The sequence below is a fragment of the Anguilla rostrata genome, chromosome 14, assembly GCF_018555375.3.
Source record: "Anguilla rostrata isolate EN2019 chromosome 14, ASM1855537v3, whole genome shotgun sequence".
Classification (NCBI taxonomy): domain Eukaryota; kingdom Metazoa; phylum Chordata; class Actinopteri; order Anguilliformes; family Anguillidae; genus Anguilla; species Anguilla rostrata.
Window position 1 is genome coordinate 28,734 of NC_057946.1, and position 14,317 is coordinate 43,050.

General features: G+C 49.5%; 1 protein-coding gene across 2 annotated transcripts in view; it reads right to left on the reverse strand.

Annotated features, from left to right (window-relative positions):
* gnaz (guanine nucleotide binding protein (G protein), alpha z polypeptide) overlaps positions 1–14,317 on the reverse strand; it is a 68,000-nt gene that overhangs the window by 19,318 nt on the left and 34,365 nt on the right. Inside the window, exons 2-3 of one of the 2 annotated variants that reach the window (XM_064307214.1) lie at positions 13,889–14,151; positions 5,237–6,603 (exon numbers count right to left, since the gene is read on the reverse strand). In XM_064307214.1, coding sequence (XP_064163284.1) covers positions 5,237–5,959 — 723 coding nt within the window. In that variant the 5' untranslated portion in view covers positions 5,960–6,603; positions 13,889–14,151. The remainder of the gene's footprint in view (positions 1–5,236; positions 6,604–13,888; positions 14,152–14,317) is intronic. The other variant, XM_064307213.1, reaches the window with a different exon arrangement.

The window sequence follows — 14,317 nt, forward strand, 5'->3', positions numbered from 1 at the left end:
CACTGTACCACACCACCCTGAACCGCACCACACCACACCACCCTGAACCGCACCACACCACACCACACCGCACCACACCACACTGCACCACACCACCCTGAACCGCAACACACCACACCGCACCACGCTGCACCACACCACCGTGAACCGCACCACACCACACTGCACCACACCACCCTGAACCGCACCACACCGTACCACACCGCCCTGAACCGCACCACACCATACCACACCACCCTGAACCACACCACACCACACCACACTGTACCACGCCACCCTGAACCGCACCACACCATACCACACCGCACCACACCACACTGCACCACACCACCCTGAACCGTACCACACCGTACCACACCGCACCGCACCGCACCACACCACCCTGAACCGCACCACACCGTACCACACCGCACCGCACCACACCACCCTGAACCGCACCACACCGTACCACACCACACCACACCACCCTGAACCGCACCACACTGCACCACACCGCACCACACCACCCTGAACCGCACCGCACCGCACCACACTGTGCCACACCACCCTGAACCGCACCACACCACACCATCCTGAACCGCACCACACTGCACCACACCACCCTGAACCGCACCGCACCGCACCACACTGTGCCACACCACCCTGAACCGCACCACACCGTACCACACCACCCTGAACCGCACCACACCACCCTGAACCGCACCACACCGCACCACACCACCCTGAACCGCACCAGACCACACCACCCTGAACCGCACCACACTGCACCACACCACCCTGAACCACACCACACCGCACCACACCACCCTGAACCGCACCACACCACACCACACCACCCTGAACCACACCGCACCACACCACCCTGAACCGCACCACACCACACCGCACCACACCACACCGCACCACACCGCACCACACCACCCTGAACCGCACCACACCACACCACACCACACTGCACCACACCACCCTGAACCGCACCACACTGCACCACACCACCCTGAACCGCACCACACCACACCACACCACCCTGAACCACACCGCACCGCACCGCACCACACCGTAATGCTCCGTGCCTGACCACGCAGATTGCGCATATTCTCTGAACCCAGGAGGTCACCTCTGGAGACAATGACCTTTCCATCTGGGAACAGCGCTCACTGCAGCAGCGGCAGACAGGCTTCCATGCTGGCTGCTCAGAGGGGCAGTTTGCTCGGACACTGTCAGAAGCATGCCTCCTCTCGCAATTCAACCGCTTCCCTGCGTTGCATAAATTATGTTTTAATTACCACTGTCAGCCTGAGATATCCCACCATTGACTTGATGTGATTGGTTAGAAAATATTTTCACATCAGGTTCACAGTCGAGAGTAGGAAAGCCGCGCCCTAACCCTAACCCTAACCCTGTCCACCTCAGCTGGTGCGTGGTGAGCATTCTGGTGCAAAATGGCTGCCGTGCATCACCCAGGTGGGTGCTACACATTGGTGAAGGTTGAGATGAGTTTCCCCTCATCACTGTAAAACAGTTTGCGTGTCTGGAAACACGCTGTATAAATGCAACAGTCCTTTTGTCGTCAGGGAATGCTGGTGTCTTCAAACGAATTTGTTGCTAAGCATTTGTGGGTTAATCATCATTTGCTGTCTGTGTAAAAAATGGCCACTGTGTAATTGGGTCCATGAGTGTCCTGCTAAGGGAAATGGAACGGACAACCTCAATGTGGTGTAACTGCGTCATTGTTACTAGCGGCCACGTAAAAGTGTGTGTGTGCATGCGTGCGTGTGCGCATGTGCATGTGTAATACAGGGATGCAGTTATAAACAGTGGGCGATGTAGGGTGACGAGGGTCTTAAGAGTAGATAAGTCGTACATGCTGTAAATAGTAAATATTCATTTTTCAAATGTGCATTTGTGGAGTGTGAGATGACTGGGGATTCAAATCTGCCTCAAAAAAGTCTCTGCCCCGGTCTGGCACCCACTCTACCCCCATGTCTTCCCTTGCTTGGCCACTTCCTGTCTTTGCCTGTCCTCCCCTTACTGTGCTCAGCCCTGGCTTACAGCTTATGTAGCCAGCCATTAAAAATTCTCAGGCACATGTTCTGCTCCTTCACTGGTCTTGCCTCGTGAACTCAATTATTACGTCTGCACTCCATCCCTGATGATATTATCAAATCTATTTTTGGTTTATCTGCCAGACATTAATACCAGACTCGCTTTTTTGTTTTGTGAAAATGCCAGAGAATCTTGTGCACTGAACGAAATGCTACCACTTCGACAACGACACTTAAAACGGATGCACAGTGAACTTTTAGGCTGCAATAACAAAATAAGGAAAATGCTCTCACACTAACTCTGGTAGCCTCTAGCTAATGCTCTCACACTAACTCTGGTAGCCCCTAGCTAACGCTCTCACACTAACTCTGGTAGCCCCTAGCTAAGGCTCTCACACACAATGAAATAAAACACATAAGCAACTTCAAAATGGTGGAGGTGGAGTTTGTTTTGCAGGTGGCACTGATGTAATAAACTTGCAATATATGAGGTGAGAAACTAGTTTTACATAAAATGCATTAATGCAAGTAGAACAGGTATATTCAAAATATTTGCTTGAATTCTGATTTATTCTGTGCACCCTGTACAACTACCCAGTCAAACCACTTCTGGTGCTGTCAAGGGATTCATTATACACATAAAATATCATAAAACACAATAAGGATGTGTTCCACCAGGAAGGAAGTGTCACCAGGTTTGCTTCCAGGATTCTTATAATGTGTGTTGGGCTCTGGGATGTCCCCCAACAATAATAAAATACCGAACATCAGTTGGGTGTGGCAGAGGACATGAATTAAGTGGGAAAACCATCCTGCATAACTGCAAGCCATATATCAGTCAGATCTGCCCCTGTTAATAAGACTCACTAGGCATTTAGCATAGTGATTTATCAGGAAAACTGTCGCCTTGTGCATATTTAAGTTTTTAGAGGGGTGAAAGCTACAAGAAGACTAAACCTAGTCTTTCAGTAAATCATTTTATTGATGGGTGTCGGTGATGATGATGATTATGGTCTATACTATACTCCTGATGATGGTGATTTCGATTTCATCAAGCATGTGGAATGGTGATGTATTAATCTGAATGACTGCACAAACCACTCTTTAGCTGAACAAGAAGCACATAATGACCCCCCAGGACATTCCAGGGCATACTTATGTGAACCTATTGATGACTTTATTATCCTTAGCAGGATAAACTTAATAACAATATTACATTTATAATATTTGCTTCTGAACGGACCACCAAAGAGTCCATAATAAATCAATTTACTGACAATTGTAGCTGCTGCCATTACCTGTGTGATCTTAAAGCAGAGTGATACAAACCTTGAGTAACAGAGAGCTTAGTGTTACTGTTGGTGCTTTTAGTTTTTTAGAGGCCTAGCAGCATGCTAAATCAGTGTGGGTATTTAATGCTAGTTTGGATTTATACAAAGTGAAATATACATCTATGGCTATGTACACTGTGACCAAAAGTATCTGGACACCCCTTGGTCTGGGGCTATTTTTCATACTTTGGGTTAGACCCCTTCGTTCCATTGAAGTCATATCTTATGCTATAGCATATAATTACATTCTAGACGATTCTGTGCTTCCCAAACAGTTTTGAGAAGGCCCTTTCTTGTTTCAGCTTGACAAGGCCCCTGGGCACACAGCAAGGTCTTTACAAAAATGGTTTTGCCAAGAGCGGTGTTGATGAATTTGGATGGCCTGCACAAAGCCCTGACTTCAACCCCATCCAACACCTTTGTGATCAATTAGAAAACCTACTGCGAACCAGGCCTAATCGCCCAATCAGAGCCCAACCTCACTAATGCTCTTCTGGCTGAATGGAAGCAAATCCCAGCAGCAATGCTCCAAGATTTAATATAAAGCCTTCCCATAAGAGTGGAGGTTGTTATCGCAGCAAAGGGTGGACCAACTCCATATTAATGCTTATAATTTAGGATTAGATGTTGGATGTCAGGTATCCACATACTTTTGGCCATGTGATATTAGCACTGAATACTGTAGTACTGTAACAAGCATGTTCTTTTCCTCCTAAACATGACCCATAAACGACAATGAGAACTTAATTCTGAAGCTCCCTAGTCAAACTAGACATTTTCTGTCTTGGTTACTTAATTACATTTAATCATGTAGGTGTCAAGTTAATTGTGGAGAACCAGCAATGTTTGGTGTATAAATAACGTATCGATGAACAGTCTTTCAGACGCCTGGTCTGGGTTCCCTATCTTTATGTCTATATCCCTATGGCTTAACTACCTTCTCGCCCTAATATGGTATCTTGGCCAGGGAACAAGGTAAAAAGTGGATTCTGGAAACTTAGTCTGAGTGATCTGAATTGGCTGAGAAGATCATTCGCTGTACCTGCACGCTCTGGGACAGGGCTGAATACGTCAGATCACACGCTCTGGAACAGGGCTGAATACGTCAGATCACACGCTCTGGGATAGGGCTTAATCTGTCAGATTATACGCTCTGGACAGGTGAATCCATCAGATCACACGCTGTGGGACAGGGTAGTAAGTCAATCCATTTTCTGTGATCCATCCTCCATGGAAATATTTTAAGTTATGGTCAATTATGTTAAAAAAAATATATCTTTATTCCATAAGTCAATGACGTTGCACACTGTCTATTGTAGGGCTATGTTGGTGATGTTTGTGGATCTAGTAAGATGCAAGGTAAATTTTTGCAGGTTATTTTTTTGCAATGAATAACCCTAGCCTAGCTAGATCTAGCTTGGTACTGAGATTTAGCAATTTGCTTCGTCAAAGTCATTTGATAGTGTACATCCATTCCCTGTTACCATAAAAGATATAACTGATACCAAATTCTCTTGAATAGTGCTGAATTCTGTACAGCTAACAGGAAACCAGTCATATGAGAGAGGATGCGTGACTAGCGTCTGTAAGCAGCTTCATGCCTAGTTAGCTAGCTCCTGAGATTTGGCCATTTGCTTTGTGAAAGTCATTGTCATTGTTGCATTGTTCACATTTCTTTTGCATGCAAGCTAGCTGAATGAAAATCACTTTGCTTGACTAACTGTAGTAGGCCGGAAACTGTATTGGACCCGCTATGACCAGAAGAACATAAAAGCTCATGATTCCAACAACTTTGAGTGATGAGCTGTAACCCCAACATACACAGCACATCCCCAGGAGGAGGGAAGGGAGCGTTCTTACCGTCTGGTTGTCCTCATAGAGCTTGAGGTCATACCCGCTGAGCTCCACGCAGAAGATGATGGCGGTGACGCCCTCAAAGCAGTGGATCCACTTCTTGCGTTCGGAGCGCTGTCCGCCCACGTCCACCATCTTGAAGGTGAGCTCCTTGAAGGTGAATTTGTTCTCCACAATGCCGGTGGTCATGTCCCTGGACCGAAGGATGTCCTCCACAGTGGGGATGTACTCGCCCGCCGAGATGCGGTCCAGGTCATTGAGATAGTAGGCCGTGTTGTCCTCTAGGTGGTACTCGTTGGAGCGGCAGAAGCACTCCTGCACGCCCGAGTCAGCCCACAGGCGCTTCATCACGCCCAGGAGCTCCGGCGTGATCTCGCCCTTGCTCTCGGCGGGGCCTGTTAGGGCGAAGAGCTGGACGGCATCGTAGGCCCGGTCGGGGTTGTGGAAGTCGATCTTGAGGGTGGCCAGGGCGCGGATTATACGGGTGAGCGAGTCGATGGCGTTGTACAGGATGAGGGGCTTGTACTCCTTGCAGGCCTCCAGGTTGAAGCCCCCGCTGTGGATTATCTTCATTTGCTTGACGATGGTGCTCTTGCCCGAGTTGCTGGTGCCCAGGAGGAGGAGCTTAATCTCGCGCCGCTGCCGCTGGCTCTCCGAGCGAAGGTGGCGGTCGATGCGACGGGAGCGGCGAGCCGCTTCCTTCTCCTCAGAGCTTTGGCGGCATCCCATGATCCTTTGTTGGGTGGCAGAGGAGGAGCAGGGACGTACTAAGGGGCGGGGGGAGGGGGAGGGGAGGAGGGTGATGAGGTGATACAAAGGGGTCAAACCAAACAGGAAAAAGGGAGGAAGATGGGTTAGATTCCTTCTCCAGGGGCAGGGAGGGTGATGGGGCAGGACTCTTTGGCAAAAACAAAACCGTTGGAAGGAGCCAGGACAAGGTGGGCGTGTTCTCTTTTTTTAATCCAGCTTTGGAAGGCGGGACTCAGGGCAGCGTTGCAGCAGGGTGGGGTCCGGTAGGCGTGTCCAGGCGGCCTGCAGGCATAGCAGTGAGGTGGAGAGGAAGTGTGGGCCGGGGGCCTCCCTGTCCTGTCAGTGGGCGGCGGGAGGACCAGCGAGCAGCAGGTTCGACGGAGCTCCCTCGCTCCCCTGCCTCATGACTACCCCAGCGCCGCTCCTGCTCTCTCTCTGGCTGCACTCATCCACCCCTCTCTCGCTCTTCCCCTCCCACTGGTTTCCGTGGAGATGAGGGGGCTTTGTGCTTCGGTGAATCGGCGAGTCTTCTCCTGGGCTCTCTCTCCTTTTCTTCAGCTCCCTGTTCCACCCCTCTGGCCTCCCTTTAAAGGAGCTCCTGCGTTTACTTGCGCTGTCCGTTCCTGCCAATAGAAAGAGGAAAGGAAAAAAACAAAGACAGGGAGGGGAGAAAAAGAATAAATGAGTCATGTAAAATTGTGAATCAGACAGCCCTGACAGATGTGACCAAGGTGCATTGTGGGACAGTGGAGGACCCTCCCTCTGGCTCCACACACACGCGCGCACACACACGCACGCACACGTGCACACACACACGTACAGACACAAGCACACGAACACACATACACGTGCACATACAGACACAAGCACACACACATGTTCACACGTACAGACACAAGCACACACACACACACACATGCGCATGTATGGACACAAACGCACACACACGCTCACACACACAAACACGTGCGCATGTACGGACACAAACAAACACACACACACACACATGCGCATGTACGGACACAAACACGCACGCACGCACACAAACATGCATATACACACACACACGTGAGCATGTACGGACACAAACGCGCACCCACGCACACAAACATGCATATACACACACACGTGAGCACGTACGGACACAAACGCACACAAACATGCATATACACACACACACGTGAGCACGTACGGACACAAACGCGCACCCACGAACAAAACGCACACATAAGATACACTTTTATTGAACGCCGTGGGGTAATTTGTGCTCTGAATCTGACCCATCCTAATTACTAAGGAGCTGTGGGCAGCCACAGTGCAGCGCCCGGGGACCAACTCCAGTTCTGAGGCCAGTGCCTTGGTCAAGGGCAACTGCAGGAGCGCACCTAACATGCATGTCTTTGAGTGTGGGAGGAAACCGGAGTACCCGGAGTAAACCCACGCAAACATGGGAAGAACATGCAAACCCCGCACAGAGAGGAACCGGTCGGACCGGGAACCTCCTTCTTCTATGCCACCATGCCCGCCCTATATACATACACATACACACACACACAGACACACGTGCGCACATATGGACACAAACGCCCACCCATGAACACAAACGCACACACACACACACACACACACACACACACGTGCGCACGTATGGACACAAATGCACACATACACACACACACACGTGCGCACGTATGGACACAAACGCGCACGTATGAACACAAAGGTGCACATACACACACACAAGCAGAGTGCTGTGAAACGGAAACAGATGCAAGTGACTCGTCCTTCCCCACACTCACCCCCCCACCTCCCCACTCCCTCTCTTTCCCTCTTCCTCCTGCTCCACAGCCTGTTCTACCAGCCAATATCAGGTGTAATGTTTATTTACTATCAGAGTGGAAAATTACTGGCTCAGACCGGCAGACGCCATCAGTTAGAGTCCACAGCAGGGCTGCAGCTCTGCCCTCCGCCTATGCCTTTTAAGGAAATACATTTATAATATTACATTCCATTACATTCTATTATACTATTATAATACATTTATAATATTACATTCTAATGACACTTTGTCTTATGGGAAGGTTGTGAAGATGCATTAGCTGCTTTCGAGATTGGAGCAAAGCATGGCCTTTCTCTTTTTTAACAGCTATACTCATGAGAAATGCATTAGACGCTCACTGAATATGTTTAATAAGGAGCCGCATTGGGGTACTGATGTCTGATACTTGGGTAGCTTTTACTGGTTGTCTATGGAGACTACAGTTCCCAGGCTGCATTTCCCTTTCTGATTGTGCAGCAAGGCCTAGTTTTTGGAATGTAAAAGCAGCTGTGATAACCCTCATCCCCACAACCCCCCCCCTTTTTTAAATTTATTTTAAAATATAAATATAAATTAACAATCTATAACATCCAAGCCATGTGCTCATTTCAGGGCAACCAATCGCCACGGTAACACAGGAGGCGGTCGATCGATTCATGGAAACTGCACCCTGCCCTGGAAAGGAAGTAGCGAAGGAAGTTGTCTGCAGAATCGTTTGTTTCATGCAGTTCTAATACCGCCTGCCAAAGTCACAGAGAACCTTTTTTTATTTTTTTCACAAAATGAACTAAATGCCCGGCACCTTTCAATGTGGGCCTCTCTATTTTGTGCAAAGTAGTCTAGCCTATCGTGAAAGGGTGTGACCTCACAGTTCTGCTCTCACTGTCAACACGCGGCTCAACAGAGACACGCCCAGAGGAAAGAGCCCCACACACACATCCCACAATGCTGCAGCTCCACACACACATCCCACAATGCTGCAGCTCCACAGACACATCCCACAATGGTGCAGCTCCACAGACACATCCCACAATGCTGCAGCACCACACACACATCCCATAATGCTGCAGCTCCACAGACACATCCCACAATGCTGCAGCACCACACACACATCCCACAATGCTGCAGCTCCACACACACATCCCACAATGCCGCAGCACCACACACACATACCACAATGCTGCAGCTCCACACACACATCCCACAATGCTGCAGCTCTACACACACATCCCACAATGCTGCAGCACCACACACACATCCCACAATGCTGCAGCTCCACACACACATCCCACAATGCTGCAGCTCCACACACATCCCACAATGCTGCAGCTCCAGGTGCACATACCACAGTGCTGCACCACCACACACACATCCCACAGTGCTGCAGCACCACACACACACATCCCACAATGCCGCAGCACCACACACACATCCCACAATGCCGCAGCACCACACACACACATCCCACAATGCCGCAGCACCACACACACATCCCACAATGCCGCAGCACCACACACACATCCCACAATGCCGCAACTCCACACACACATCCCACAATGCCGCACCTCCACACACACATCCCACAATGCCGCAGCTCCACACACACATCCCACAATGCCGAAGCTCCACACGCACATCCCACAATGCTGCAGCTCCACACGCACATCCCACAATGCCGCAGCTCCACACGCACATCCCACAATGCCGCAGCTCCACACGCACATCCCACAATGCCGCAGCTCCACACACACACATCCCACAATGCTGCACTGTGAACAGAAAGTTAATTCCATTAAACCCGACGGTAATAATAGCATGTGATTACTGGGGCAGTCATCAGTAGGCTGATGCAGGGCAGCAGAGGTGGCGTTTCCAAACGAACACACTGCCAGGGTTTCGCTCATAATATCTTGTAGATACAGAGGTATGTCTTTCCTGTGGAATTCAGATTTTTTGTCGGTTGTGTGACGTTTGCCCATTGAGGCTTGAGGGCACGCATCAGATCTGTGTTTTGTTTTGCCACGCTCTTCAGCGCTTTCTGTCAGTGTGGTGTTTCCACTACAGGGCGAGAGCCGTTGCCATGGCAAAAGGGGAGGGGCTGGTGACTGACCGCCATGGAGACTGGGGTGTTGGCCTTCCAGCAAATAATCAAAGCAGATATATTAACGGCGCTCATCTCCAGCCATCAACTTAAAGGTTACAGCAAAAAAATTAATAAATAATCATATCCAAGCATCACCTCACGCTCTGTGTCCTGCATTTTCTTTTTTGATTTTTTTCCCCTTCCCAAACACAAGGTCAGGGAATTTCCCAATCACCAGAAACCAATGAAAAATAAATTACGTCTTTAAAAATGCATAATGCTTGCTTTTTTTCATTGAAAGACAAAGCTAAGGATAACTGTGAATCAAATGGAAGGCACTGTCTTGTACTACCTTCTTAGATTCCTTGAATCATAATGAAAAATTCTGCGGTTTAATCTATAAGCGAGTTACTGGCCACATCAGGAGAGCCGGCTGTAGAGCCATTTCAGCAGGGCATTTTGCTCGGGATCACACCCTTCTGAAGCATGCACAAATAAATAAATAAATTCCTATGTGGCCAAAATGTATTGAAGTGTTGAGCCAAGATTTAGCAACAGATATGACCAGAGACAGTCACTGTACCCCTCAAAACATCACGAACAATGTCCCAAAGTTGGACAAAAAATGCATTAATCTCAAGGTCGTACAATCAAGGAAACGCAGCTTTCAGTGATAAAAATCAGCAGCCTTTTCCCCACGTGATGAAGGCAGACTGAGTTTCCCTTTTTTATGTCCTCTCTTGTCCGCTTTGTAACGGCTTGAGTTAAAGAGATTAGGCCTCAGTTGTGCTCCGGGGATTAGTAGCTTTGTGCTCCTGGAGTTAGGCCTCTTGCTCTGGATTACTCAGCTGGGAGTTAGGCCTCAGCTTGTGCTCCTGGGGAGTTAGGCCTCAGCTTGTGCTCCTGCGGAGTTAGGCCTCAGCTTGTGCTCCTGCGGAGTTAGGCCTCAGGTTGTGCTCCTGGGGAGTTAGGCCTCAGGTTGTGCTCCTGGGGAGTTAGGCCTCAGCTTGTGCTCCTGGGGAGTTAGGCCTCAGGTTGTGCTCCTGGGGAGTTAGGCCTCAGCTTGTGCTCCTGGGGAGTTAGGCCTCAGGTTGTGCTCCTGGGGAGTTAGGCCTCTGGTTGTGCTCCTGGTGAGTTAGGCCTCAGGTCACTCTTCCTGTCCTAAAGGAAGATATCTGCCCTGTGATCGCTTTGACAGAAGGAACCATCCTTTTAACATTTGCATCCACTTTTTATGATTCAATATTCCCTGGAATTTAAATCAAACAGTTTTCTCTAAATCATAAACTTGGTCTCTTTTCATTAGACTCTAGAGCAGGGCAGTGCAGAAAGCGTTTGAGGGGCAGGTGCTCAGACTGAGTGAGAAAAGGGCGCAACCAACCCAGAAAAACTGTTTTATGGCACCAAGCTATTGTACAGAATATACTTTACCAAAATGAATTAATGGAAATTAATAACAGCAACAATAATAATACAAATATTAATTTAAATTTTATTTAGGCATCCAAAAAAACACTCCCCATCCTGTCACTCCACAAACTAATAATCTGTTAATTTCACATTGATTTATTAAAAATGATCAGTTGGAACCTTAGAAAATATCTATTCAGTGAGCAACGGTATAGGCAGAGAAGAAACACATGCCCTACAAATTGTGATCTTTTGCACTGTAAGAGATGTACTGATCTTCCTGCTACAACGCAGCACTCTTACAGTGACCCGTCTTACGCCTCCGAACGCGGAACGATGTAACCGGCTGGCTTTACTACAGGAGCAGACTTTATTACAGGAGCGGGCTTTACTACAGGAGCTGGCTTTACTACAGGAGCAGACTTTATTACAGGAGCTGGCTTTACTACAGGAGCTGGCTTTACTACAGGAGCTGGCTTTACTACAGGAGTGGGCTTTACTACAGGAGTGTGCTTTACTACAGGAGCGGGCTTTACTACAGGAGCGGGCTTTACTACAGGAGCGGGCTTTACTACAGGAGCTGGCTTTACTACAGGAGTGTGCTTTACTACAGGAGCGGGCTTTACTACAGGAGCGGGCTTTACTACAGGAGCGGGCTTTACTACAGGAGCTGGCTTTACTACAGGAGCGGGCTTTACTACAGGAGCGGGCTTTACTACAGGAGCGGGCTTTACTACAGGAGAGGGCTTTACTACAGGAGCGGGCTTTACTACAGGAGCGGACTTTACTACAGGAGCAGGCTTTACTACAGGAGCGGACTTTACTACAGGAGCGGGCTTTACTACAGGAGAGGGCTTTACTACAGGAGTGGGCTTTACTACAGGAGTGTGCTTTACTACAGGAGCGGGCTTTACTACAGGAGCGGGCTTTACTACAGGAGCGGACTTTATTACAGGAGAGGGCTTTACTACAGGAGCGGAATTTACTACAGGAGCGGGCTTTACTACAGGAGTGTGCTTTACTACAGGAGCGGGCTTTACTACAGGAGCTGGCTTTACTACAGGAGCGGGCTTTACTACAGGAGCGGACTTTACTACAGGAGCGGGCTTTACTACAGGAGCGGACTTTACTACAGGAGCGGACTTTATTACAGGAGCGGAATTTACTACAGGAGCGTGCTTTACTACAGGAGCGTGCTTTACTACAGGAGCGGACTTTACTACAGGAGCGGACTTTACTACAGGAGCGGACTTTATTACAGGAGAGGGCTTTACTACAGGAGCGGAATTTACTACAGGAGCGGACTTTACTACAGGAGCGGACTTTATTACAGGAGAGGGCTTTACTACAGGAGCGGAATTTACTACAGGAGCGGGCTTTATTACAGGAGCGGACTTTACTACAGGAGCGGGCTTTACTACAGGAGCGGGCTTTACTACAGGAGCGGACTTTATTACAGGAGAGGGCTTTACTACAGGAGCGGAATTTACTACAGGAGCTGGCTTTACTACAGGAGCAGGCTTTACTACAGGAGCGGGCTTTACTACAGGAGCGGACTTTACTACAGGAGCGGACTTTACTACAGGAGCGGACTTTATTACAGGAGAGGGCTTTACTACAGGAGCGAATTTACTACAGGAGCGGACTTTACTACAGGAGCGGACTTTATTACAGGAGAGGGCTTTACTACAGGAGCGGAATTTACTACAGGAGCGGGCTTTATTACAGGAGCGGACTTTACTACAGGAGCGGACTTTACTACAGGAGCGGGCTTTACTACAGGAGCGGGCTTTACTACAGGAGCGGGCTTTACTACAGGAGCGGACTTTATTACAGGAGAGGGCTTTACTACAGGAGCGGAATTTACTACAGGAGCGGGCTTTACTACAGGAGCGTGCTTTACTACAGGAGCGGGCTTTACTACAGGAGCGGGCTTTACTACAGGAGCGGACTTTACTACAGGAGCGGGCTTTACTACAGGAGCAGGCTTTACTACAGGAGCAGGCTTTACTACAGGAGCAGGCTTTACTACAGGAGCGTGCTTTACTACAGGAGCTGGCTTTACTACAGGAGCTGGCTTTACTACAGGAGCGGGCTTTACTACAGGAGCGGGCTTTACTACAGGAGCGGGCTTTACTACAGGAGCGGACTTTACTACAGGAGCAGGCTTTACTACAGGAGCGGGCTTTACTACAGGAGCAGGCTTTACTACAGGAGCAGGCTTAACTCGCTAGACCAGCGGCTCAAGCTCCTCCCTGCCCTCAGCAGACCAACCTACCCTGGTGTCAGCTGCCCTGACTCCTGTAAACAGCCAACGCTGTACCGGACTTTCGCACCGCACGCTTGCTATAGCATTGAATTCAGATTCAGTTTGACGTCACGCCAACGCGTTTCCCTGGTGCCTCCAGGGAAAATGCGGCCCCAGCTTTCCTCAAAATGTCCTGGATATAATGCTTAATTACAGCACCGTGTTGTAGTTTGTTATCGCTCCCCTAACTGCTCAAAATGTGCGAAGTTCCAAGACACGTGCTCACGAGTTCCTAACGACAGCCTTCGATAATCATGAAAACGCGACGCGGCGATTAAACTCACACACCTTCCTGTCACCCCTCCGTTCGTTCCGCAGCGCGGCGATCTGCTCTGCGCGTCGTGCACTGATTGGCCTCCGCTCGCCGTTCGGTTCACCGTTCGGTTCGCCCCGCGCTGCCTTCCTCATGCACACTGTGGCTCTACTGCCCAGCCATGACATTCCCAGGCTTCTGTCTCCGTGTCACTGCCATCTGAGCCCAGCCCCCAGCACCCAGCACCCAGCCCCTTGGCTTGTTGTGTCAACAGAGCAGTCCGGAGGATTGCGTCTGCCTGAGGCCAAACAAAAGGGGAAGGCAAACAGCAGGCCGACGTTATCAGTGCTCAGCGTGTGTGTGTGCGTGTGTGTGTGCGTACGCGCAAGTGTGTGCGCGTGTGCGTGTGTGTGCATGTGTGTGTGTGTGCGTGCGTGTGCGTGAGTGTGCATGTGTGTGTGTGT